We start from the raw sequence: 27,859 nt of genomic DNA on the forward strand, positions 1-27,859 counted from the left end.
GAAAGTGAAGGAGAACTAAAAAGCCTCTTGATGAGAGTGAAAGAGGAGAGTGAAAAAGTTGGCTTAAAGCTCAACATTCAGAAAACGAAGATCATGGCATCTGGTCCCATCACTTCATGGGAAATAGATGGGGAAACAGTGTCAGACTTTATTTTTGGGGGCTCCAAAATCACTGCAGATGGTGACTGCAGCCATGAAATTAAAAGACTCTTACTCCTTGGAAGAAAAGTTATGACCAACCTAGACAGCATATTCTAAAGCAGAGATTACTTTGCCAACAAAGGTCCGTCTAGTCAAGGCTATGGTTTTTCCTGTGGTCATGTATGGATGTGAGAGTTGGACTGTAAAGAAAGGTGAGTGCCGAAGAATTAATGCTTTTGAACTGTGGTGGTGGAGAAGACTCCTGAGAGTCCCTTGGACTGCAAGGAGATCCAACCGGTCGATTCTGAAGGAGATCAGCCCTGGAATTTCTTTGGAAGGAATGATGCTAAAGCTGAAACTCCAGTACTTTGGCCACCTCATGCGAGGAGTTGACTCATTGGAAAAGACTCTGATGCTGGGAGGGATTGGGGGGCAGAAGGATGTGAAGACGACAGAGGATGAGATGGCTGGATGGCACCACTGACTCGATGGACTTGAGTCTGAATGAACTCTGGGAGTTGGTGATGGATAGTGAGGCCTGGCATGCTGCGATTCATGGGATCGCAAAGAGTCAGACACGACTGGGCAACTGAACTGAACTGAAAGTAGTTTTCAAGTAATTTTGAGAAATTTTAACTTATGAAATAGGTGCTATGTGACATACTTCTCATAACAGAGCTTTAGGCCTAATTTAAAGGAATGAATTAAAAATTATTCCTAGGAATTCCCTGGCATTCCAGTGGTTAGAACTTTGTGCTCTCACTGCCAAGGACCCTGAGTTCAGTCCCTGGTCAGGGGGTTCTGAATGCCATGTGTCATGGCCAAAATAAATAAATATATAAAGATTATCCCTAGCAAAATAAATTATGAGGAAGAAATTTAGTAACAATAAATACAGAATGTATTATTATATCAAAGACTGAATAGTATCTTAAACCACTGACATACACTAGCCAAGAAGGTAAATAATTCATTAAGGTATTTTAAGAATTAGTTGGTTATCTAGCTGAGCTAACAGCTATTCAGCAATGTGGAATTATATGGAAATTTAGAAAGTATATGTGAACTTCAGAAAGTTAGTGGTAACTTGTTACTTTATATTTTTAATATAATCAATTTTCTTCATGTCTTTAGGAACTGGATAATTTCTGTAACCCTATCATTTATAAGCCCAAACCGAAAGTAGAGGTTGCTGAAGACAAGGCAAAAGATAATAATGAACACAATGGACCAATGGATGGACAGAGTGGGGCTGAAACTAAACCAGATTCAACAAAAGACAACTCACAGCATACTAAGTCTTCTGGAGAGATGGAAGTGGACTAAGGCTTAACTTTACCTTCACGTAATTCAAATAGTGCAAGTAACCAGAGTCCGTTCTTCTTCTTTTACATCTGGTACACACAACAGATGTTTAGTTGCTCTTAACCACCTTCTGTCATTTGTTTTTTGGAGTAGTTTTGAAAAGTGTTTTATACTGAGTGCACTTAACGTTCATTTCCATTGCTGCTTATGTGAAGCTTTAGCTGAATATAGATTAACAAGTCAGTTTAAGCTTTCCTAATCTATTTTAGGTCAAACATGCAAGACTGATAAGTAGTTGGCAACAATCTACCTTACTTAAAGCTTCTACTTGGATAAACCTCAGCTCCTTTATTCAGGAAAGGATACTATATTGCACTATTGCAGAAGCATAGATTTAATTGCATCATTATTTTTAAAAACATTGAAACTGATGTGGTTTAAAGCCACCAAGGCACTGACCTTTTTGTAGTTATTGTACTGTTATAATTTAAACATTAAAAACAAATAGGTTCCTTGACAAACTAGTCCATATCAGTGGTGTGCCATGAGAACTCCAAAACTTTATTATCACATAAATGAACTAAAACACACACTGAAGGGGAAAATGCACAATTTTATGTTAAGGTGACACCAGCAGTTTGCTTCTTTTCATTAGTCATGTGGATTGATGTTTCTCAGAGTAATTCAGTGTCTTTTGCACTTGAAACTTCTGATCTACTTGTCCTGAAGACCAGCTGCTGCTCAAGTAATGCTCGCCTAAAAACGATGAAGCATTTTTGATGAAAATACCTTCATGTTAAGGGGGAAATGCTGTTGACTTACTCAGACGTGCATCTGTGATGTTGATAGCCTTTGTTTTTAGTTTTAAACAGTTTTTGTTTTCTTAGTTCATTTTGTTAATATGTTAACACAGGGTAGGGAGAAATGGCACAATGTGTATTGCATTATATACATTTATCAGTGATTTACTGTTAACATAAACACTATAAGCCGTAATACTTGAAAAGAAGCACTTATACCACATAAGTCTTAGGAAATAATGCTTGTAATAAACTGTTACATATCAACAGGCAAATATAGAATGTTACATAGTGTAATATGATATGATGTGATTAAATTATAGTTCTTGCTGTTACATAACCTGTTCAGACCTTGGCTCCAGTTTTGGTGCTTCATATATTTATATGGGACGAGGGACTGTGAAACTAAGATACTTTAACTAGTCCAAGCTTCATCACCAGGCTTGTTCACACTGTACAGTTCTGTCCAAAAGCTTGAAATTTTCAGTATGGGAGGCAACTGTTCAACCTACAAAGAAAAGAAACAGAGAATGCATGGGCACTTGTATTCTTAATGCCAGTCACCTAGATTGACCTATGTTAAAATTTTGAGAAGCTCAGTTTTTCTCAAAACTACATCTTTATATTAAGAATTAATATTGACTTTCCTTTAGTAAAAATTGAGAGTTCAGTATTTTTAGGGATAGTCACTACTCACAACTAGTTCTCTAAGAGAGATTTTGTTTCTACAATGTAGTCTGCACTGAAAGGAGAATATAGACCAGTGCATTTTGCAGGGATGTTTATTCATCCTTTCAGAGGAAGGAGATGTCCCTTTTTTGCATGAAAAAAATCATACAGACCCAGTATATTTTTTGTCTTCAAACTAATGAAATAATCATATCCATTAGCAATGATGAAACATTTGTTAAGCATGTATTGTTACTTTTCATTTCTATGTTGGTATATATAGGTTCACTTCAGTAACAGCATCAGAGTTATGAAAGGGAATAAGGTACATGTAAGGAGTTTATTGCTTTCTCTTAAGAAAATCTCCACTCACTTTGTTAGGAGCTGTACCTCTAATTCCGAGTACGTAAGAACAACCCTTTCTGCATCTCAACTGTCTAGTACATCCTGACATTTTCAGTTCCTTACTAGCTTATATAGTTCTCTGTTTTAATCAGTATTATATTCCAGTTCCTGTAGTTATGTACCACTTTATAAGTTAAATATATCCAAAAATAATGTGTATACTTTTCTTACCCATTTATTCAACTTAAATGATTTTCAAAAGCCCTTAACCTTATAATTAGTTGTTTATTGAGTACATTAATAAAAGAGAAAATGTTCTACTTAATCTAGTTTTGGGTAGATGGTATGGGCTCAGTTTAATTTTAATCTGTATGAAGTATGCAATGCTAGACAAAAAATTAAAGATTATTTTAAAAAAACATATAGCAAAATAGGATATTTTCCTGTAGTAATATGCAAATAAGAACTAAATATGTAGGAAATATCTAGGATAATTAATAGAGTAATACACTTCAACTCTATGGAAAAATATAAGTTACATGGTTTCAGAAATCAACTCCTAATAACCAATCATAGTGATTTTAAAAACAAAGATTGTTAAATATAATGAAAGTTTGCAATGTTTTAATTCCTTAGCTATGTACAGAATACTTAAGTTTTAAAATAACTACAAACAGCACACCAAAGAATTAGGCTATTGGAATAACAGATCATCTCAATTTTAAAAAGGTAAAAATTAAACTTAAATACAGATTTCTTAGACTTTGGGGGGGGGTCAGTTTTTGGTATATTTATGATTATATTTCCTAGCTAGAAGTCTTTAAAGTGAATTTGGGAAATCAATATTATAAAGTGACTGTGAAAAGATTTTATCCACATTAGTACATCTTCAACTGTTTTGAAAAATTATGTTTAAGATCAACTAACCCAAAATAGATTTAACAACCATCCCTCCATTTGCATAAATTTGAACTGTAATACCAAGCCTATAAACATTACCCTTAGGATTTCATTTTATTTTTAACAGCAGGTACTGGTAGTCCTCAACAATTGAAGCCTTGTTATTAATTTTACATATCATAGATTTACAGGTGAGAAAAACCTAACTTCATCTTTCTCAACTTTTAGAGATTTACAAAAAAAAATTCAATTCTAAAGGAAATGTTATTTTGTGATTAGACTTCCAAGTTTTAAGTGTAATTTGTTTTGTGGTATTTGATTCTATAAAACTTAATGAGACGTGTATCTAATTGTATTGATTTATCAGTATTTAAAATCTGATGACATTGATTAAAGTCAGCCACTGATGACTTTTCCAATGACACAGGTGTAGGGAATGCTTATAAAGTTTGATTCTAATGTTTTGTTATCCTCTTAACTGTGGTATGTTTTACAACTATCAAACTAAATATTTAATCTAACTAAATATTTAATCTTAGTTTCAGAAGATCCAGACTTTTTGATCAAAAAACAAAAAAAGCTTTAAAATTACCTTTTGTTTTGTCAATCTTTAGTATAATCTTAAAATAATCTCCAGGAAGCACATAATCTTTTCTTTTGATAAAAAAAGAAGTAAGATTTAATGCAGATCAAAACCAACCAAGTCTTTAACCAAAAGAAACAAAAGCTTTATCTTACTTTCACATCTCTTAATATAAAGTAAACTAAAATTAACATTCTTCCATATATTCATGTTTCCGAAAACAAACAACTCTGGGTTTATAACATAACCAGATGTCTAAGGTTTTTTTTCCCCTTGCTAAATTAAAGGGTAATTGTTTCATACAATAACAGGGCACCTGAAATTTCTGGAATATTAATAACTGCTTAGAAGGGAAAAAAAAACAAAACACTAATATCTATGCCAGTGGTCAGTGGTCAGCAGGTGGTAATGGCTCTTTCACCTTCCAGATCTCTAGGATCTGGTTACCGTCCAGACCTCTAGCATATTGTTAGAGTAAGCATTAAAAGGAAAAAGCACATATTAAAAATACATTATTAAATAACTTGGAGCTTTCAAGTCAAAGAAAGAAAACTAATAACTGAATCATGAACATTTGATTTAGTCTGTCATGCAGGTCAAAATGCATATCGACAAAAACATTAATGGCATGATCTTTGGGATCTCTGATTTACTATCATGTCCTAGGTCACATGATGAGTATTAGGGAAGTGTATTGATTACTCATCCTATAAAGAGATTTGTGAACTTCAAAATGTTTTACATACTTTAGTTGTCTTATATACATTTATATAAGACAACTAAAGTAAGTAGCATTTATATACTATAAGACAACTAAAGTAAGTAGATATTACCTTAGTCCTTCCTGTTGTTTTATTTATCCTTTCATTCAATTATATAATTTTATTTCCATTATATTTTGCTTTATTTTGGATTATTCAAGTCTTTTATTTCATGTATTTTAAAAAATAGTTTTCCTATCACTTTGCTTGATAACTGATTTTATTAGCTGTCTTTTTACTTTAAAACCAAATCTTACTGTTAAAAATTTTTTGACTCTGAAATTCATACTTAAAAAGCCATGTTGTAAGTTTCCATATGTAATACCTCTAAAAGTTAATATTGGCTTAATAGGTTTTTCATATTCTGACCTTGAATACTTTTAAGTAGTTCTGGACCAAAAGAAGTCAATTTTGTGAGTACTGTGTATTATAAGTAACCAGCGTCCTTCATTTTTAATCGAAGTATCAATGTAACAAAAGGGTCAGAAATTCAAAATAGTTGTTAAACATTAGACACCTTCAATTTTTTGCTGCTTTCTGATTACAGACATGTGTTGTGCATCTTCCTTGGGTTTTTTTTAAAATTTCTTAATTTTTTGCCTCCATGAACTTGAGTTTTAACATGCTCTTGAAATCATATGGACCCACACAGAATGTAGATGTAAAAATGTAATTAGAAATGGAGATCTAAGTAAAGGAAGCTTTAAAGCGTTGTGTTTCTTTCCCCTGAAATAATACTTTTATGGCTTAGTGTCTTGAAAGGAGACTCACAGTAAAAATACAGAAGCAATTTTTTAATGAAGCTACTGAATTGTTTAGTACTAATATGGTATCCACGTTATTTTTCTTTTCTCCAACCATTATTAAAATAATTTATATACATAGTGACTCTGACTCCAGTCATTAGTATAAAATACTTTCTGGTAGTTCAGTTCCTAGTAGCTAACAATTGTTTTTTTAAAGAAAACTACTACATTTGATTTCTCAATTTCCCAGTTTGCTGTTGGCACAGGGAGCAGTGCAATGCCGAACATCGTAACAAACTGGGTTTTGCATATACCAGACCTTTAGCTTCAATGAGCAAACACGAGAATGGTTTATGATGATAAGTTGGTAACATTCTTATATGTAACCCCTGCTGCTGCTGCTAAGTCACGTCAATCGTGTCCGACTCTGTGCGACCCCATAGATGGCAGCCCACCAGGCTCCCCCGTCCCTGGGATTCTCCAGGCAAGAACACTGGAGTGGGTTCCCATTTCCTTCTCCAATGCATGAAAGTGAAAAGTGAAAGTGAAGTCGCTCAGTCATGTCCGACTCTTAGCGACCCCATGGACTGCAGCCTACCAGGCTCCTCCGTCCATGGGATTTTCCAGGCAAGAGTACTGGAGTGGGGTGCCACTGCCTTCTCCGATGTAACCCCTATATAGATGGTATACAATTTTTGTTTACAAAGCAAATGTTTACATATGCAGAATCAGAGTATATAAAACATTTTCTATGTATGTAAAATGGCATCATCATATTAGTGAACAAATAACTGACAAAATGCATTTATCAGCTGCTATTTGTTCACTAATAATAAGTGCATCGGAGAAGGCAATGGCACCCCACTCCACTACTCTTGCCTGGAAAATCCCATGGATGGAGGAGCCTGGTAGGCTGCAGTCCATGGGGTCGCTGAGGGTCGGACATGACTGAGCGACTTCACTTTCACTTTGCTGCACTGGAGAAGGCAATGGCAACCCACTCCAGTGTTCTTGCCTGGAGAATCCCAGGGATGGGGGAGCCTAGTGGGCTGCCGTCTATGGGGTTGCGCAGAGTCGGACACGAGTGAAGCGACTTAGCAGCAGCAGCAGCAGCAGTAAGTGCACACTGTCAAGACATAGTGTAAACTTACTTTTGAATTCTGCACAGCAGAGGCTTAACGTTCACATATCTTCAGTGACTTGATGGTGGTTTGGGGACAGGTTTTCAGAGGCATTTATATACATTTGCTTGGCAATGAGGGTTGAGTAAATTGGCAAACTTTTTAAACCTTCCAATGATGTTTATTCTGAAAACTACAATAGTAGTTTTCGAATACTGGAAGTGTTGTCACAGAATGACTTTGTATTGGAAAAGCAAATCTAGAAATAAATGAACTAGAAAACTTTCAATACACAAAGAGGAGCTCCCTGCACGAGTTTCTCTTAACCTTTTTTTGAGAATTGCTATTCCAGATGAAAATGTATTAAATGGCATGCTGGGGTTTCCTGGTCTACATTACAGCATTTGATGCTTAATCTTCTAGTGCTTGAACCAACTTGTGAGAATACAAAGGATAATAAATCCTTAATCCACAGAAAATATGTATACGTCCACAAACTTTAAACTTTCCAATATAAGTACAAATAAATACTTTCAAAGTTTAGAAGGCTGAACAACTGGCAGTTTATACCTATTCATCTTATCCTGATTTTCAGGAGAACTGGAGAGGATTTTGCTTTTTTAACCCACAGTGATGAACAAAGAGTTGATAACCTTCCAGAGGTGAAGAAGGAATGTCTGTCGACCGTAATTCCTAATATTTTATCCTCAATCCCTCCCTCCTAAAGAAATAAAGATAGATTCAAGTTGGTTCATGCATCCTGCAAATGCCAAAAGGCAATTCAAAGCCAGTTTTATCAAGCAGCATTTGATCTCCTGTTTAATCTCCCTGAAAAGGATTTGTGTACTGGTTTTAGACATAAAAAGAGTCAGGTTAAATTAAGAGTAAATAAAAGGGGCTTCCCTGGTGGCTAAGTTGTGAAGACTCTGCTTGCCAATGCAGGAGACACAGGTTAGATCCCTGGTCCAGGAAGATCCCACACGCTGCAGAGCAACTAAGCCTGTGCACCACAAGTACGCAGCCTGTGCTCCAGGACCCAGGAGCTGCACCCACTGCGCCTGCGTGCCCCAGAGCCCGGAGCACAAGCGAGAAGCTTGTACACCGCAATCAGAGGGTAGCCCCCACCTAGAGAAAAACCCATGAAGCAACAAAGACCCTGCATGGCCAAAAATAAACAGAAAATAAGAGAGTAAATAAAGAATTTGTAGTAAAGAAAACTAACCCTGTTGTAGGCAAAGAGAACAAAGAGAAATTATATATCAGTAACTGTGGGAATGCAAGTACCATAAACTTAAAGAACTACATGTAGTATTTACAAGGATGCTTCTTAAACATAATGATGGAATGTGCTTAGTCACTCAGTCATGTCCGACTCTTTGCCACCCCATGGATCCTTCTGTCCATGGAATTCTCCAGGCAAGAATACTGGAGAGGGTAGCCATTCCATTCTCCAGGGGATTTTCCTGACCCAGGGATCAAACCCAGATCTTCTGTATTGCAGGCAGATTCTTTACCATCTGAGCCATCAGGGAAGCCCCAATACTACCTTATGACCCAGCAATCCCACAACTGGGCATATACTTTGAGAAAACCATAATTCAAGAAGAGACATGTTCCCCAGTGTTCATTATTACCGCACTGTTCACAGGTGTAACAGCACACACATTTAAGTGGATGGAATCAACCTAAATGTCCACTGACAGATGAATGGATAAAGGTGTGGTACATATATGCAGTGGAATATTATCCAGCCACAAAAAAGGAACAAAATCGTGCCATTAGCAGAGACATGGCTGGACCTTACAGAGTGAAGTAAGTCGGAGAAAAACACTGTATATTATCGCAAGAAAAACAGTACTGATGAACGTATCTGCAGGGCAGGAACAGACACAGAACAGACTTGCAGACACGGACGGGAAGGAGAGGGTGGGACGGATTTAGAGCTGCTCTGACGTATATACACTACGATGGGTGAAATAGCTAGCTAGTGGGAAGCTGCTGTAGACAGCACAGGATGCTCAGCTCAGTGCCCTGTGAATGACCTAGTGGGGTGGGATGGAAAGTGAGGTGGGAAGGAGGCTCAAGGAGGGGAAGGAAATGTGTAAACATAAACTAACACAAACAGAATTGCTGTAAAGCAATTATATTTCCATTTTTAAAAAAATATAAAAGAAACCTAAAAAACCCAAACACCCACAGTGTGGTACCACTTCATCATACTTCTCAGAAGAGCTGTCGTCAGGTTCTGCTGTGTGTCTCAGGGAACTCAAACGGGCTCTGTATCAACACAGACGGGAGTGCTGGGGAGGGAGAAGGGAGGGAGGTTCAAGAGGGAGGGAATGTATGTATACCTATGGCTGATTCATGTTGAGGTTTGATAGAAAAAATTCTTAAAGCAATTATCCAATTAAAATTTTTTTAAAAAGTGTTGGTGAGGATGTAGAGAAAAAGGACTCTTGTGCATTGTTAGGAATACAAATTGGTGCAAATACCATGGAAAACAGTATGGAGTTTCCTTAAAAAAATTAAAAATTGCACTACCAATTCCATTTCAGGGTATTTATCCAAATAAAACAAAAACACTAAATCAAAAATATACATGCACCCCTCTCAGTGTTAAACCTGAAGCTCCAATTCTCTGGCCACCTAATGCGAAGAGCCGACTCACTGGAAAAGACCCTGATGCTGGGAGAGGTTGAAGGCAGGAGGAGAAGGGGATGACAGAGGATGAGATGGTTGGATGGCATCACTGACTCAATGGACATGAGTTTGAGCAAACTCCGGGAGATGGTGAAGGACAGGGAAGTCTGGCGTGCTGCAGTCCATGGGGTCGCAAAAAGAGCTGGACACTAATGAGCAACTGAACAACAATATCATTCACTGCAGTACTGTTTAAAAATAGTCAAGATATGGAAACCTAAGTGTCCACTGACGGATAATTAAAGATGTATTTTGCATATATAATATGATCCAGCCATAAAAAAGAAAAAAAAAATCTTACACAAATTTGTAACATGTGGATTCAGAGGGCATTATGCTAAGTAAAGCAAGTCAGTAAGAGAAAACCACCACATTCTATGTACTAATTTATATATATATATAAATATATATTTAGTTTAAGTAAAAATTTTTAAAAGAAAAAATAGGTATGGAGGGGACACTGGGTCCCTCCAGTGGAGGGAACTCTGAAAAGTGCCTGAAAGGAAGGTGTCCTGCACTTTGGACCATGGAAGGTAGCTCAGCGCCCCCATTCCTGGGGTCATCAGTTTTGTGTTGCAAACAGCTAAGCCCCAAGAATATCCAAAAGCCTCACTCAGAATCCTCTAGGGAAAAACAAGTAGGTGAGGGTAACCAAAAAATAAAGGCCTTAGGCTTCCCGTAGCCAATGTCGCAAGTTCTTATATGAAAATACCAGGCTTTTGGTATGTCCATAGTATGTAAAATTGTAAGTTTAATTCATATGTGGCTATCGAGTAATAATTTTGATACACTAGGAGTTAAAAATATAAGTTGCAGTACATATAATCCCATTTCTTTAAGTAACAGGAAATGTATATATATATAACACACATAGCATATTTGTACAAAAGTAGGAAGGTAGGGAAGGGACACTTTCAAAGTTACCACTGATTACCTACGAGGGGATAACAAGTATTTTCAAAATAATATTACATTCAAATTCAAGTGAGATTTGGGAAAGCAACCTAGTGCTGGAGAAGTCTGAAAACCCTGCAGACAAGGAAGGTGTACTTCTTTCTATATCTTGAGTTAAAAAGGGAGTCTGTAAGTGGCTAGGCAAGGTCCCCAGGTTAGGAATCTTCCTATAAAAGGAGACATCAACCAGTCAACCACACAAAGTCAGGTATTTTTAAGCTGAAAAAGTGGTTGACATTTGGTGGTTTCCCAAATGTGATCTGTGAAGAATTAAGGAGTCAGGGATGGCTTTGGGGAAGGACAGTTACGAACCTGACGGTAACTTCCGGGTACTCACTACCACTGCTTTGCTTTGGGGGATTTTCATTAAACTTTTAGTATTCAGCAGCAACAAAAACAAAAGAAGTTGAAAATTTCTGATACCAGTGAAATAGACTTTGGAGTTAAAAACTTTACTTAATCTCCCTTAGTCTTAGTTTCTTCATCTGTGTAACGCAGATAAACCCCTACCTGCTAGGACTGTTGTGATGAAAAGATGAAATAATGCAGTTAAGCACTTAGCATGTAATAGTTGTTCAGTTATAACCTACTCTTTGCAACCCCATGGACTGTAGCCCACCAGGCTCCTCTATTCATGGGATTTCCCAGGCAAGAATGAGAAATAGATTGCCATTTCCTTTTCCAGGGTGTTTTCTCGACCCAGGAGTCTAACCCAGATCTCCTACGTTACAGGCAGATTATTTACTGGCTGAGCCAGCGAGGAAGCCCTGGCACTTAATGATCACTTGAAAGAAAAAAGTGTCACGTAACTTAGAGCAAATAATGAGCTTGGAACGCTTTACACTATACCACTGTCTTCAACTTTCCCTGTCACCTTCAGGTAAACTGTCACCAAAATGAGCACCTATTCACTCTGGGGCCTACCCTTCTGTTTGAAAAAGTCATCTCATTTTGCAAGGTCAAGAACCTAAATTTTTACTAGCCTGGAAGAGAAAGAAGGGTGATAGACACCTTTATAACTTATGTTTAGTAAGCATCACAGTGAAGACCACTTCTTGCATCCTAGACCAGGAAAGGTATGTGAGGCCTCTACTAACTAGGCTGATCCAGGTGCTCTCTCAATCAAAATGGGATAATACACAGAAAGGCAGTCTGACACAGTGGTTCAGAATCTAAACTCTAAAGCTAGACTCCCTGGATTCAATCTTGCCTTGGCCACTTACTAATTATGTGACCTGGATAAAGTTACTTGACCTCTCTATGCCTTACTACAGGAAGGGAGTACAGCCCCACCTATCACCAGAAAGTTGGATTAAGGATTTACTGAGCATGGCCTTGCCCATCAGAGCAAGACTCAATTTTCCCCACAGCCACCCTCTCCCATCAGGAAGCTTCCACAAGCCTCTTAACCTCATCCATCAGAGGGCAGAGAGAATGAAAACCACAATCACAGAAAACTAACCAAAATGATCATATGGATCATGGGCTTGTGAAACTCAATGAAACTATGAGCCATGCCATGTAGGGCCACCCAAGACAGAGGGGTCATGGTGGAGAGTTCTGATAAAATGTGCTCCACTGGAGAAGGGACCAGCAAACCACTTCAGTTTTCTTGCCTTGAGAACGTCATCAACAGTAAGAAAAGGCAAAAAGATATGAGACTGAAAGATGAACCCCCCAGGTTGGTAGGTGTTCAACATCCTACTGGAGAAGAGCAGAGAAAGACTTTCAGAAAGAATGAACAGGCTGAGCCGAACTGGAAACGATGCCCAGCTGTGCATGTGTCTGGAGGTGAAAGTGAAGTCCGATGCTGAAAGAACACTACTGCACAGGAGCCTGGAACGTTAAGTCAATGAATCACAGTCAATTGGAAGTGGTCAAAAAGGAGATAGCAAGAGAGAACATTAACATTCCTTTCGGAATAGGCAAATTTAATTTAGATGACCATCATATATACTACTGTGGGCAAGAATCTGTTAGAAGAAATGGAGTAGCCCTCATAGTCAACAAAAGAGTTCGAAATGCAGTACATGGGTGCAGTCTCAAAAACAACACAATCATCTGTTTCCAAGGCAAACCATTCAGTATCACAGTAATCCAAGTCTATGCCCCAACCACTAATGCCAAAGAAGATGAAGTTGAACAGTTCTATGAAAACCTACAAGACCTCCTAGAACTAACACCAAAAAAAGATGCCCTTTTCATCACAGGGGACTGGAACGCAAGAAGTCAAGACATACTGGAGTAACAGGCAAGTTTGGCCTTGGAGTACAAAATGAAGCAGGGCAAAGACTAACAGTTTTGCCAAGAGAACACACTGGTTATAGCAAACACCCAATTTCAACAACACAAGAGACAACTCTACACATGAAAATCACCAGATGGTCAATAATAAAATCAGACTGATTATATTCCTTGTACCCAAAGATGGAGAAGCTCAATACAGTCAGCAAAAACAAGGCCAGGAGCTGACTGTGGCTCAGATCAGCTCTGTATTGCAAAACTCAGGAACAAATTGAAAAAAGTAGGGAAAACCACTAGGCCATTCAGGTATGGCCTAAATCAAATCCCTTATGATTATACAGTGCAAGTGACAAATAGATTCAAGGAACTACATCTGATAGACTGCTTGAAGAACTATGGACAGAAGTTTGTAACATTCTACAGGAGGAGGCGACCAAAGCCATCCCCAAGAAAAAGAAATGCAAAAAGGCAAAAGGGCTGTCTGAGGAGGCCTTACAAATTCCTGAGGAAAGAAGAAAGGCTAAAGGCAGGAGAAAAGGAAAGATATACCCATTTGAATGCAGAGTTCCCAAGAATAGCAAGGAGAGATAAGAAAGCCTTCTCAAGTGAACAGTGCAAAGAAACAGAGGAAAACAATAGAATGGGAAAGACTAGAGAGCGCTTCAAGAAGATTAGAGATACCAAAGGAACATCTGAGGCAAAGATGGGCTCAATAAAGGACAGAGATAGCATGGACCTAACAGAAACAGAAGAGATGATTAAGAAGAGGGGGCAAGAATACACAGAAGAACTATACAAAAAAAGATCTTAATGGCCAGGATAACCACAACGGTGTGATCACTCACCTACAGACATCTGGAGTGTGAAGTTAAGTGGACCTTACAAAGCATTACTATGAACAAAGTTAGCGGACGTGATGGAATGATAACTGAGCTATTTCAAATCCTAAAAGATGATGCTGTTAAAGTGCTGCACTCAATATGCCAGCAAATTTGGGGAAATGAGCGGCAGCCACTGGACTGGAAAAGGTCAGTCCCAGTGAAGGGCAATGCCGAAATATGTGCAAGCTACCGCACAACTGTACTAACTTGATGTGCTAGCAAGGTAATGCTCAAGATCTTTCAAGCTAGGCTTCAACAACACAATAACTGAGAAATTCCAGAGTTACAAGCTGGATTTTAAAAAGGCAAAGGAAGCAGAGATCAAAATACCAACATCCATTGGATCACAAGAAAAAGCAAGGGAATTCCAGAAAAAAACATCTGCTTCATTGACTATGCTAATGCATTTGACTGTGGGGATCACAAGAAAAAGCAAGGGAATTCCAGAAAAAAACATCTGCTTCATTGACTATGCTAATGCATTTGACTGTGGGGATCACAACAAACTGTGGAAAATTCTTAAAGAAATAGGAATATCAGGCCACCTTACCTGCCTCCTGAGAAATCTTTATGACGGTTAAGAAGCAACAGAACCAGACATGGAACGATGGACTGGTGCAAAACTGAGAAAGGAGTATGTCAAGGCTGTATATTGTCACCCTGCTTATTTAATTTATATGCAGAGCACATCATGTGAAATGTCGGGCTGGATAAAGCACAAGCTGGAATCAAGATTGCCGAGAGAAATATCAATAACCTCAGATATGCAGAAGATACCACACTTATGGCAGAAAGCAAAGAGGAACTAAAAGGCCTCTTGATGAGGGTAAAAGAGGAGAGTGAAAAAGTTGGCTTAAAACTCTACATTCAAAAAACGAGTATCATGGCATCCCGTCCCATCACTTCATGGCAAATAGTTGGGGAAACAACAGAAACAGTGACAGACTTTATTTCTGGGCCCCAAAATCATTGCAGACAGTGACTGCAGCCATGAAATTAAGACACTTGCTCCTCAAGAGAAAAGCTATGACAAACCTAGACAGTGCAGTAAAAAGCAGAGACATTACTTTGCTGACAAAGGTCCCTCTGGTCAAAGCTATAGTTTTTCCAGTAGTCATGTATGGATGTGAGAGTTGGACTATAAGGAAGGCTGAAAGGTGAAGGATTGATGCTTTTGAACTGTGGCACTGGAGAAGACTTCTATGAGTCCCTTGGACTGCAAGGAGATCAAACCAGTTAATCCTAAAGAAATCAACCCTGAATATTCACTGGAAGGACTGATGCTGAAGCTCCAGTAACTCTGGCCACCTGATGCAAAGAACTGACTCTTTGGAAAAGACCCTGATGCTGGGAAAGATTGAAGACAGAGGAGAAGGGATGACAGAGGATGAGATGGTTGGAGGCATCACCAACTTAATGGACATGAATTTGAACAAACTCCAAGAGATGGTGAAGGACAGGAAAGCCTCGCTGCAGTCCATGGGGTCGCAAAGGGTCAGACACTTCTGAGCGACTGAACAAAGCACTTAGAATATAATAGGAGCTATATAAGGGTGCTATGTAAGAGTTAGCACATATGCTACATACTCCACACACCTAAGCATATATGTAACTAATCAATGACAGCATTTTTTCCCAGTGAAACTGTCTGAGCTCTCTGTATCCTTGTCAACAAAGACACTCCTTCTAGTTGTTAATTGATTAACTCACCAAATGAAAAGTTGTCTTATATCATAAAGTCAACTGGAATATTTTAATATAAGCAGTAGAATAAGTTAGTTTACCCATGTTAGTTTTCTACAGCAAACACTGCACAAGAATCAAACGTATCCTGAGCAGAGGCAAGTAACGCCATGTAAGGGAGATTTGGCACTCAGGCCTCGTGGCCTGTGGCGTGCGCGTGTGCATGCAAGTGAAGTCACTTCAGTTGTATCTGACTCTTTGTCACCCCATGGACCGTAGCCCACCAGGCTTCTCTGTCCATGAGATTTTACAGGTAAGAATACTGGAGGGGGTTGCCATTTCTTCCTCCAGGGGGTCTTCCTGACCCAGGGATCGAACCCATGTCTCCTACATTGGTGGCAGGTTCTTTACCACTGGAGCCACCAGGGAAGCGCCTTGTGGCCTGTTGTGTGGACACAAATGATTCCAGCTGCCAAGACTGCCTATTCACATCCTTAAACAAGCAGCCACGAAAACTCATTTTGCCTGTCCTCACTCATCATTTGCTATAGAATAAGAGTAGCTACTAAGTCACAGACCACAAATAAAAAGGTTCCTTTCCTAAAATACACCACAGTCCTGATTGAAAAACCATGCACCCTTCATACCCATCATGAACAGACACACATATGTGAGCCACTTGAGGACATTTATTTCAACTGTGAGCATTTATCCTGAGCACCCAACCCTTGTGAGGTTAAAAAGAGAGAGAGTAAGAGAGGGCATATTTAGGATGAACATAAATATTTCAAAAACATGTTCACTGCCACTTACCACACCCCAAATTGTATGTAATTATTTTATGTTGTTAGGTTAATCATGTTCTCATTATGGCTTGCAATTATAATTATCTTTTATTTTTTGGCTATTGACTGTGAAAACCAATAAAACATCTTTTACTATTGGGATTATGTAACTATTACTCACTTAATACCACTGTTACATGATAGGTCAACAGAAAAATAATATAATTCTACGTCACCAAAACTATATTTAATAGAAGAATCTGTAATCACTTTTTAAACTCCAGATTCTTATCAGAATAATCTTGGAATTTTTTTGAAAAATACAAATGCCCAGGTATTGCTTTTTTTCCTCCAAAGCTTCAGATATATTTGTAATGAGAAGCAGTGTTTAAAAACAACTGGACTATATGATATTTTACTTTTATCTAGTTTGTTTCACTATTTCTATTTCATATTCAGTGCTCCCATTCATTTATGTTTTCCAATTTCTATTTTTTTGATGTTTTTCTCGAGTCTTTATCAAACATAACAGAAAAGCTTTTGTATACATATGTATAAATTAGTATATATAATATATATATTTTTTAGAAAACTTATGAACTTTTGCCTAAAAAATTTATGACATTTTGATTCCACTTGTTTGACTTAGTATGAATAGAATGCTTGATTTCTAATTAAAAAGAAAACGGATATGCAGCAAGCAACAAAGGTCTACCATATAGCACAGGGATCAGATCAGTCAGTCAGTCGTGTCTGATATAGCACAGGGAACTATAGTCAATATCTTGTAATAATCTATAATGGAAAATAATTTCAAAAATTATATGTATAATTGAATCACCTTGTGTGCACCTTAAACTTTGTAAGTCAACTATACTTCAATAATACATGTTAAGATTTAAAAGAAAAGAATCCATCTGCCAATGAGAAGGCCATGCACCGCAACGAGAGAGCAGCCCCGCTCACTGCAACCAGAGAACGCACATGTGCAGCAGTGAAGATCCAGCGCAGCTAAAACAAACAACGCAAGAAGAAAACGGAAAAAGAAAAAAGTGTGCGTTCTGCACCAGCATCAGCATATCAGCAGCGTTCCTCTATGGGCTAGAAGTGAGCGAGTCCCGCTCAGGGACATCTCCCCTTTTGGAACCACTGTTGTAGTTGAACCAGCCCTTGTGGCTCTTAGGATTGCAAGATGCCTTCAGCAGTAAACAGCATGAAACTCGGAGAAAAACAAAACCAGCAAGGTTTATTATTCACAGGTCCTGAAGGATACGTAGTATACCTGGGGACACACAGAGGTCACTGGTAGAGAACCTTCTCTATTATTTTTGTAACTTTTCTGTAAATTTAAAATTATTCAAAATAAGTTTGGGAAAAAAAATGCCTTGCAAAAAATGTTAAAAGAAGTTATTTAGAAGATCTGGTGCCTGGTGAGAAACTGCTTCCTGGTTCAGAGCCCGTTGTCCTGTCACTCCGTCTGCACACGGTGGAAAGGCACGGAGCACTCTAGGTTCTCTTACAAGGGAACCAGTCCCATTCAGAAGGTCTCCCCCTTCACTGCATAATCCTCACACCTCCAAATACCATAATGTTTCAACATATGAACTTGGAGGGACACAAACATTCAGTCTACAGCAAAATGGTGTAGTGGTACTTGAAAGTGTACTTAGATTAGTGTCAATGCATATTGCAAACTCTGGGAAAACCACTAAAAAATGGTTTTTTTAAAAAAGTATAACTGATATGCTAAAAAAGGAGAGAAAATGGAATCAAATAAAATGGCTAATTAAAAGGCAGAAAAAGAGTGGAAGAAAAATGGATGAACAAAGAACAAAGACAACAAACAGAAAGAAGTAACAAATACGGTAAATATTAATCCAAATATATCAATAATTACTTTGCAGCCCATGCACCAATCAAAGGGAAGTAAGTGGCTGTCAGAATGAAAACTCATCTAAACTTACTACAAGAAACCCCACTTAAAATATGAAGACTCAGATCAAAAGTAAGTGGATTGAGAAAAATATAACATGCTAACACTAGTCAAAAGAAAGCAGGAGAGGTTATATTAATCTCCAACAAAGCAGACTCTAAGGGAAGTTATAGGATAAAGGGGAAAATAACACATTACATAAGATAAAGGGGTGAATACTCTGAGAAGAAGTAACAATTTATAACGTGTATAAAATATAACAATAGAGCATAAACTGTGTGAGACATAAACTGATATAACAGCAAGGAGAAACAGATTAATCCACTATCATAGTTGGAGACATCAAACACCATTCTCTTAGAAATGAACACAGAGAGCAGGAAGAAATCGGTTAAGCAGAGAGCCGAACTTAACTGTAATAAAAAAGAAAAAACTGTTTCTGCAAACAGAAGTCCAGGACCAGATGGCTTCACTGGGGAATTCTACCAAACATATAAAGAGGAACTTATACCAGTCTTTCTCAAACTCTTCCAAAAGAAAGAAAAGGAGGGAAGACTCCCAAAGTCATTCTACGAAACCATCATCACCCTAATACCAACACTAGACAAAGTGAGTGTTAGTCACTCAGTAGCATCTGACTCTTTGTGACCCCATGGACTGCAGCCCACCAGGATCTCTGTTCAAGGGATTTCCCAGGCAAGAATACTGGAGTGGGTAGCCATTTCCTTCTCCAGGGGATCTACCCAGCCCAGGGATTAAAATCAAGTCCTCCACATTGCAGGCAGATACTTCATCATATGAGCCATCAGGGAGGTCAACACCAGACAAAGGCACTACCACAAACGAAAATTACAGGCCAGTATCTTTGATGAATATAGATGCAAAAATTCACAACACAATATTAGCAAACTGAATCCAACAACACATACACATAAAAAAGATTACACACCACAACCAAGTAAGATTCATCCCAGAGTCACAAAGTGGTTCAGTACATGCAAATCCATCGGTGCGATATACCACATCAAAAGAAAAGACAGAAACCACAGTCATCTCAACAGATGCAGAAAAAGCATTTAACAAAATTCAACATCCAGTCATGATAAAAAATTCCTACCAGAGTGGGTACAGTGGGAACATATCTCAACATAATAAAAACCATTTATGACAAACCTACAGCCAGTGTAACACTCAAAGGCGAAAAACTGAAATCCTTCTTGCTAAATTCTGGACCAAGACAAGGATACTCACTCCCATTAGTTCTATTTAACATAGTCCTTGTCACAGCAATTAAAAAAAGAAAAAGAAATAAAAGGTATCCAAACTGGAAGTGAAGAGGTAAGATTATCATTATATGTAAATGGTTGATACTAAAATACAGAAAACCCTAAAGACTACACAAAAACTACTAGAACCCATAAATGAATTTAGCAAGGTAGCAGGGTACAAGATTAAAATATAGAAATCGGTTGCATTGCTTTACACAAACAATGAAATAACATAAAGGGAAAGCAAAAAAAAAAAAAGAAAGCCCTTTGGCATCAAAAAAATACTTTGGAATAAACCTGATCAAGGAGGTAAAAGACCCATATGCTGAAAACACTGAGAAAGGAAACTGAAGATGATTTAAGGAAATGGAAAGACACCCCATGCTTGTGATTTGGAAGAATTAATAATGTTATAACCGTTGGGCTACCCAAAGCAATCTACAGATTTAAAGTGATCCTATCAAAATACCCATTATATTTTTCACAGAACTAGAATAAATAATCCTCAAGTTTATATATGGAACCATAAAGGACCCAGAATTGACAAATCAATCTTGAGGAAAAAGAACAAAGCAAGAGGCATACCCATCCCAGACTTCAGACAATACTACAATAAGCTACTGTCATCAAACAGAAGGGTATCAGCACAAAAAAGACCATGAATCAGTGGAACAAAATAGAGAGTCCAGAAATGAACACTACAGTCAATTAATCTACAACAAAGTAGGCAAGAATATACAATGGACAGAAAACAGTCTCTTCAGCAAGTGGTACTGGGAAAGCTGGGCAACCTCATGTAAATCAGGGAAATTAGAACATTCCCTCACATCATATGCAAACTAAACTCAAAATGGTTTCAAGACTTCAAATATAAGACACAACACCATAAAAATCGTATAGGCAGACACAGTAAAACATTCTCTGATATAAATCATACCAGTGTTTTCTAGATCAGTCTACCAAGGCAATAGAAATAAAAGCAAAACTAAACAAATGGGATCTAATCAAACTTATAAGCTCTTGCACAGCAAAGGAAACCATAAACAAAACAAACTACAAAATGGGAGAAAAATATTTGAAAATGATGCAATAAGGGCCCTTATGGCAGAAAGTGAAGAGGAACTAAAAAGCCTCTTGATGAAGGTGAAAGTGGAGAGTGAAAAAGTTGGCTTAAAGCTCAACATTCAGAAAACAAACATCATGGCATCCAGTCCCATCACTTCATGGGAAATAGATGGGGAAACAGTGGAAACAGTGTCAGACTTTATTTTTTGGGGCTCCAAAATCACTGCAGGTGGTGACTGCAGCCATGAAATTAAAAGACGCTTACTCCTTGGAAGGAAAGTTACGACCAACCTAGATAGCATATTCAAAAGCAGAGACATGACTTTGCCAACAAAGGTTCGTCTAATCAAGGCTACGGTTTTTCCTGTGGTCATGTATGGATGAGAGAGTTGGACTGTGAAGAAGGCTGAGCGCCGAAGAATTGATGCTTTTGAACTGTGGTGTTGGAGAAGACTCTTGAGAGTCCCTTGGACTGCAAGGAGATCCAACTAGTCCATTCTAAAAGAGATCAGCCCTGGGATTTCTTTGGAAGGAATGATGCTAAAGCTGAAACTCCAGTACTTTGGCTACCTCATGTGAAGAGTTGACTCATTGGAAAAGACTCTGATGCTGGGAGGGATTGGGGGCAAGAGGAGAAGGGGACACAAGAGGATGAGATGGCTGGATGGCATCACTGACTAAATGGGCGTGAGTCTGAGTGAACTCCGGGAGTTGGTGATGGACAGGGAGGCCTAGCGTGCTGTGATTCATGGGGTCGCAAAGAGTTGGACATGACTGAGCGACTGATCTGATCTGATCCAAAATATGTAAACAGCTCATTCAACTCAATAACAAAACAATGCAATAAAAATAGGCAGAAGACCTAAATAGACATTTCTCCAAAGAAGACATACAGATGGCCAAAAGGCACATGATAAAAACGTTCACATCACTAATTATAAGAAATGCAAACCAAAACAACAATGAGGTTCCACTTAAGGTCAGTCAGAATGACCATCAGTAAAAAGTCTACAAATAACAAATGCTGGAGAGGCTGTGGAGAAAAGAGAGCCTTCCTACACTGTTGATGGGACTGTAAATTGGTGCAGCCACTATGGAGGTTCCTCAAAAAGCCAAAAGTAGAGTTGCTATATGACTAGCAATCCACTTAGTGGCACGTATTTGGACAAAACTCTAATTTGAACAGATACATGCACCCCAATATTCATAGCAACACTTATTTACAATAGGCAAGACAAGAGAACAAACTAAATATCCATCAACAGATGAATGGATAAAAAAGATATGGTATACACATGCGATGGAAAATTACTCAGCCATAAAAAAAGAATGAAATAATACCATTTGCAACAACACAGATGAACCTAGAGATTATCATACCAAGTGAAATAAGTCAGAAAAAGAAAGACAAATACCATATGATATTGCTTATATGTGGAATCTAAAATATGACACAAATGTACTTACCTACAAAACACAAACTCACAGACATGAGAACAGACTTTTGTTTGTGAAGAGGGAGAGTGAGGGTGGAAATGATGGATTGGGCCTTTAGGACTAGCAGATGCAAACTACTATATATAGAATGGATAAACAACAAGGTCCTATGGTATAGCACAGGAAACTGTATTCAATATCCCGTAATAAACCACAATGGAAAAGAAAAAACAAACATATAAATAGGTATATACACACATTCATAAAATTCATCTAAGCTTCTCTCTTAGGAAACTAGGGGGGGAAAAAGAGCAAATTAAATCAAAAGTAAGCAGAAGAAAAGAAACAATAATAGAGAAATCAATGAAATTTAAAAATAGGAAATCAATAGAGAAAAATCAACAAAACCAAAACCTAGTTCTTTGAAAAGATCAATAAAATTCCTAAGACTCTACTCAGGCTAACTAAGAAAAAAGGTTACAAGTTACCAATATCAGAAATGATAGAGAGGTAGGTTATCACTATAGATCTCATGGACATGAACAGGATAATAAAAAAAATACTTTGAACAATTCTATGCCCACAAATTTGATAACCTAGATGAAACGGACCAATTCCTTTTCAGGACCAATTCCTGAGATTTACTGCAGGTATACAAAGCTGGTTCAATACTCAAAAATTAATGTAATCCACCACATCAGCAAGCGAAAAGAGAAAAATTACATGATGGTATCAACAAATGCAGAGAAAGTTTTTGACAAAATCTAACATCCACTGATGATAAAAACTCTCACTAGCAGTACAGGAAATCTTCCATTAACTCAATAAAGACCATCTATTAAAAAAAACCGACAGCTAATATCATACTTAATGGTGAGAAACTAGAAGCCTTTCTGTTGGTATCAGAAACAAGGCAAGTATGTCTCCTCTCATCATGACTTTTCAACATCATGCTGGAAGTACTAACAATACTATAAAACAAGACAATGAAATAAAAGGTATACAAGTTTGGAAAGAAGACATAAAACTGTCTTTGTTTGCAAATGATACTATCACCTATTTAGGAAACCAAGCATATCAACAACAACAAAAAAACTTCCTGAGACTAGTAAGTGATTATAGCAAGTTTGCTTTAATGGTTAATGGTTAATATATAAAGTCAACTGCTTTCCTATATGCCAGCAATGAACAAGTGCAATTTGAAATGAAAAATATGTGATTTACAGCAGCAACCCCCAAAATGAAATACTTAGGTATAAATCTAACAAATATGTACAAGATTCATATGACGAATACAACAAATCTCTCATGAAAGAAATCAAAGAAGAACTAGATAAATGGAGAGATATTCCATGATGACAGACAGGAAGACTCAATATTGTCAAGATGCCAGTTTTTTTCTAACTTTGATCTACATATTCAATGCAATCCCAATCAAAATCCCAGCAAGTTATTTTATTGCTATCAATAAGCTGACTCTAAACTGTATACCAGAGAGACAAAAGATCCAGAATAGCCAATAGAATACTGAAGGAGAACAAAGTTGGAGGAGTGATACTGCTCGACAGTTAAGGGTTACTATAAATCTACAGCAATCTAGAAACAGTGTGGTATTCATGAAAGAACAGACAAGTAGATCAATGACAAAAAAGAGAGAGCCCGGAAACAGACCCAAAGAAATACAGCCAATAATCACTGACAAAGGATAACAAAGGCAACAGGATGAAGCAAAAGACAGTCATCTCAACAAATGGTGATAAAACAACTGGGTGGGTGGGGGGGTGTCCCCCTGCACGCTCAGTCATGTCTGTGATGTCCACTGCAAAGACTAACTCAAAATGGATTATAAACCTAAGAGTAAAGCTATGAAACTCCTAGAAGATAACACAGGAAAAAAGATTATCTTGGGAATGACAATGACTTTTTAAATACAACACCACGCCACAATCCATGAAAAAAATAATCGATAAGCTGGACTTCTTTAAGAAATGAAAAACTTTTGCTCTTCAAAAAACATAATCAGTTTTCCCCAGTGGCTCAGTGGTAAAGAATCTGCCTGGCAATGCAGGAGACATGGGTTCGATTCCTGGTCCAGGAAGATCCCACATGACACGGAACAACCAAGCCCACGTGCCACAATTATTGAGCCTTTTCTCTATAGAGCCCAGCAGCCACCAACTATGGAGCCCATGTGCCACACCCACTGAAGCCTGCGTACCCTAGAGCCCTTTTTCAGCCACAAGAGAAGGCACCGCAGCGAGAAACCTGAGCACTGAAACTAGAGTAGCCCCACTCACAGCAACCAGGGATAAACCCGCACAGCAACGAAGACCCAGCACAGCCAAAAATAATAATTTTTTTTTTTTTTTAAAGAAAGACAGCATCAAGAATGATAAGATAAGCCACAGACTGGGAAGACGCTGCAAACCCAACATTGCTAAATGACTGTTATCCAAAATACAAAGAACTCTTGGGACTTCCCTGGTAATACAGTGGATGAGAATCTGCCTGCTGTTACAGGGGATGTGGGTTCAATCCCTGGTCCAGGAAGATCCCACATGCTGTGGGGCGACGAAGCCCACGTACCACAACTATCAAGCCGAAACTCTAGAGCCCGAGAGCTGCAGCTACTGAAGCCCATGAGCTGAGAGTCTGTGCTCCGCAACAAGAGAAGCCACTGCAAGGAAGAACTTGAGGACTGCCACCAAGAGTAGCTCCCACTTGGCACAACCAGAGAAAGCATGCACACAGCAGTGAAGACCCAGGGCAGCCAGGTAAATTAATTAAGGAATGTTTAAAAATACAAAGAACTCTCAAAACTCAATAATAAGAAAACAAACAACCCAATTGAAAAAAATAAGTCCGAGTTCAACTGATACCTCACCAAAGAGATACATACAGACAGCAAATAACCATATGAAAAGATGCCCTACAATATACAGCATCAGGGAAATGCAAATGAAAACAAGATACAACTACACAGCTATTACAACGTCTACAATCCAGAACAATGATAATAGGTCAAATGCTGGTGAGGATGTGGAACAACAGGAACCCTAATTCACTGCTGCTGGGAATGAAAAATGGTACAACCACTTTGGAAGAGTCTCGAAGTTTCTTAGAAAATTAAAACATACTCTTACCATATGCTCCAGAAATTGCTTTCCTTGGTATTTACTGAAAGGAGTTGAAAACGTGTAGCTAGAAAATTCTGCAAGAGGACATTTATAGCAGTTTCACACATAACTGCCAAAACTGGGAAGCGACTAAAATGTCCTTCAACAGGTAACTGGATAAATAAACTGTAATATACCCAATGTAACATTATTATTCTTTAGTCACTAAGTCACGTTCGACTCTTTTTGTGACCCACAGACTGTAGTCCACCAGCCTCCTCTGCCCATGGGATTTTCATGGAAGAATACTGGAGTGGGCTGCCATTTCCTTCTCCATGGAATCTTTCAGACCCAGGAATTGAACCACGTCTCCTGTATTACAGGGGGATTCTTTTCCGCTGAGCCATGTGGGAAGCCCCAGTGGAACATTATTTAGCACTGAAACAAGTGAGCTAACACACCATGAAAAGGTATGGAGGAAACTTAAATGCATATTTCCTAAGTTAAAAGCTAGTCTTTTAATGGCTACATTCCATATGATTCCAACTATTCAACATTTAGGAAAATTCAAAACTATGGAGAGAGTAAAAAGATTTGTGGGGCTTCCCAGGCGCTGCTGCTGCTGCTGCCAAGTCACTTTAGTCGTGTCCGACTCTGTGCGACCCCATAGATGGCAGCCCACCAGGATCCCCTGTCCCTGGGATTCTCCAGGCAAGAATACTGGAGTGGGTTGCCATTTCCTTCTCCAATGCATGAAAGTGAAAAGTGAAAGTGAAGTTGCTCAGTCGTGTCTGACTCTTAGCGACCCCATGGACTGTAGCCTACCAGGCTCCTCTGCCCATGGGATTTTCCAGGCAAGAGTACTGGAATGGGTTGCCATTGCCTTCTCCTCCCAGGCGCTAGACGTAACGAACTCACTTGCCAATGCAGGAGACGTTAAGAGACATGGATTCGATCCCTGGGTTGGGAAGACCCTCTGGAGGAGGGGACAGTAACCCACTCCAGTATTATTGCCTGGAGAATGCCATGGTCAGAGGAGCTTGGCCAGCTGTAGTCCAGTGGAACCCAAAGAGTCTGACACGACTGAAGGGACTTGGCAGGTAGCACTGGGGGTGGGAGAGAGGTGAACAGGAGGAGTACAGAGGATTTTTAGGGCAGTGAAAATACTATAATGATGGATATATGTCATTACACATTTTTTCAAACCCATAGAATGTATACAACACCAAAAGAGAATTCTAAGGTGAAGGGTGGATTTTGCATCATTATGCACGCATGCTAAGTCACTTTCAGTCATGTCAGAGTCTTTGCCACACCATGGACTGTAGCCCACCAGGCTCCTCTGTCCAAGGGATTCTCCAAGCAAGAATATTGGAGTGGGTTTCCATTTCCTTCTTGGGTCTTCCCTGGTGGCTCAGACCGTAAAGCAGCTTTTTGCTAGTCAGGAGAAACAGTCTTCACCATGAGGATTCTAGTGTTTTTCTAGATATGAGGAGGTATAAGAATTGGGCTCATAAAATCGGCTCCTGAAAATATCTATTTGAAGACCTGTTCTGCCAGCTTTTTACAGAGCACAGAGTGCCTCACTTCCACCCTCCACCCTAACTCCTTTCACGAGTGTTGAAAATCAGCAGCTGCAGCAGCACATGACTTAAAATACTTGTAGAGGTAGCAGGAGACTAGCAGAAACATTGTGCAAAAAATATGTGCTTGACTGCACTGTACTCCCCTTCACCAAAATCACATATATATACTAAGCTTCCCCTCCTGCCTCTGTAGCAATTTTCTCAGAGCTATCTGAAATGCTGTCTCCCCGCCTATTAACCTCATTTTGCCTCAAGTAAAACTTAACTAGTAACTCATACGTTTTGCATTTAAGTCAACATACATTATCACACGTGTGTAAGATCTCTAAAACATGAGTTATTACACAAATAGCATTGTAATTAACAGAAATTTACCAAAACAAATAAAGGAGTCCATGTTCTTAAAGTACCGCGTCCACTCATTTCAGTTATGAAACACCGGAGTAAACATTGAGCTATAAAGGGCTGCTTAAGTTAATGAGTTTTAAGAGTCGGAAAAGACTGAACAACAAGCTGTTCCGTCAACTTTAAGTATTTGGAATTTAAAAATTGTTTTAAATCCTTTACGGAATTGGAAGCAGGACCTTTTCCCACCCTGAAGTGAGTAAATGACCATATTCCAAGTTACCTTTTTTATCCGTCTGGAGCTAGTCTCCCAAAAGCCGAAATGCCAACACTTCCGGCCAAGCTGCAGGACTCCGAAACACTTCCGGTCCTCGTGCAGGGGCGGGCGGAATAAGGCGCCTACCACGCATGCGCGGCCCGGCTCAGCCTCTTCGGAGCGACCCGCTTCCTTACGTCACCTCCAACCTCTAAGGACAGCCACCGGCGGGAGT

At 38.6% G+C, this 27,859-nt stretch overlaps 1 protein-coding gene and 1 long non-coding RNA gene across 3 annotated transcripts in view; one reads left to right on the forward strand and one right to left on the reverse strand.

Annotated features, from left to right (window-relative positions):
- Nucleotides 1-6,282, forward strand: part of HSPA4L (heat shock protein family A (Hsp70) member 4 like) — a 63,797-nt gene extending 57,515 nt beyond the window's left edge. For both annotated transcript variants that reach the window (XM_006067301.4, XM_025268038.3), the window contains exon 20: nt 1,276-6,282. In XM_006067301.4, the coding sequence (XP_006067363.4) occupies nt 1,276-1,467 (192 nt within the window). In that variant the 3' untranslated portion in view covers nt 1,468-6,282. The remainder of the gene's footprint in view (nt 1-1,275) is intronic.
- LOC123329971 lies at nt 1,987-27,785 on the reverse strand. Its single transcript, XR_006545615.1, has 3 exons — nt 27,652-27,785; nt 2,598-2,754; nt 1,987-2,202 (listed from the first exon to the last, which is right to left on the reverse strand). It is a non-coding gene; the product is annotated as an uncharacterized LOC123329971 (long non-coding RNA).
- Nucleotides 27,786-27,859: the final 74 nt, after the last annotated feature.

The sequence above is a fragment of the Bubalus bubalis genome, chromosome 17 (assembly GCF_019923935.1).
Source record: "Bubalus bubalis isolate 160015118507 breed Murrah chromosome 17, NDDB_SH_1, whole genome shotgun sequence".
NCBI lineage: Eukaryota > Metazoa > Chordata > Mammalia > Artiodactyla > Bovidae > Bubalus > Bubalus bubalis.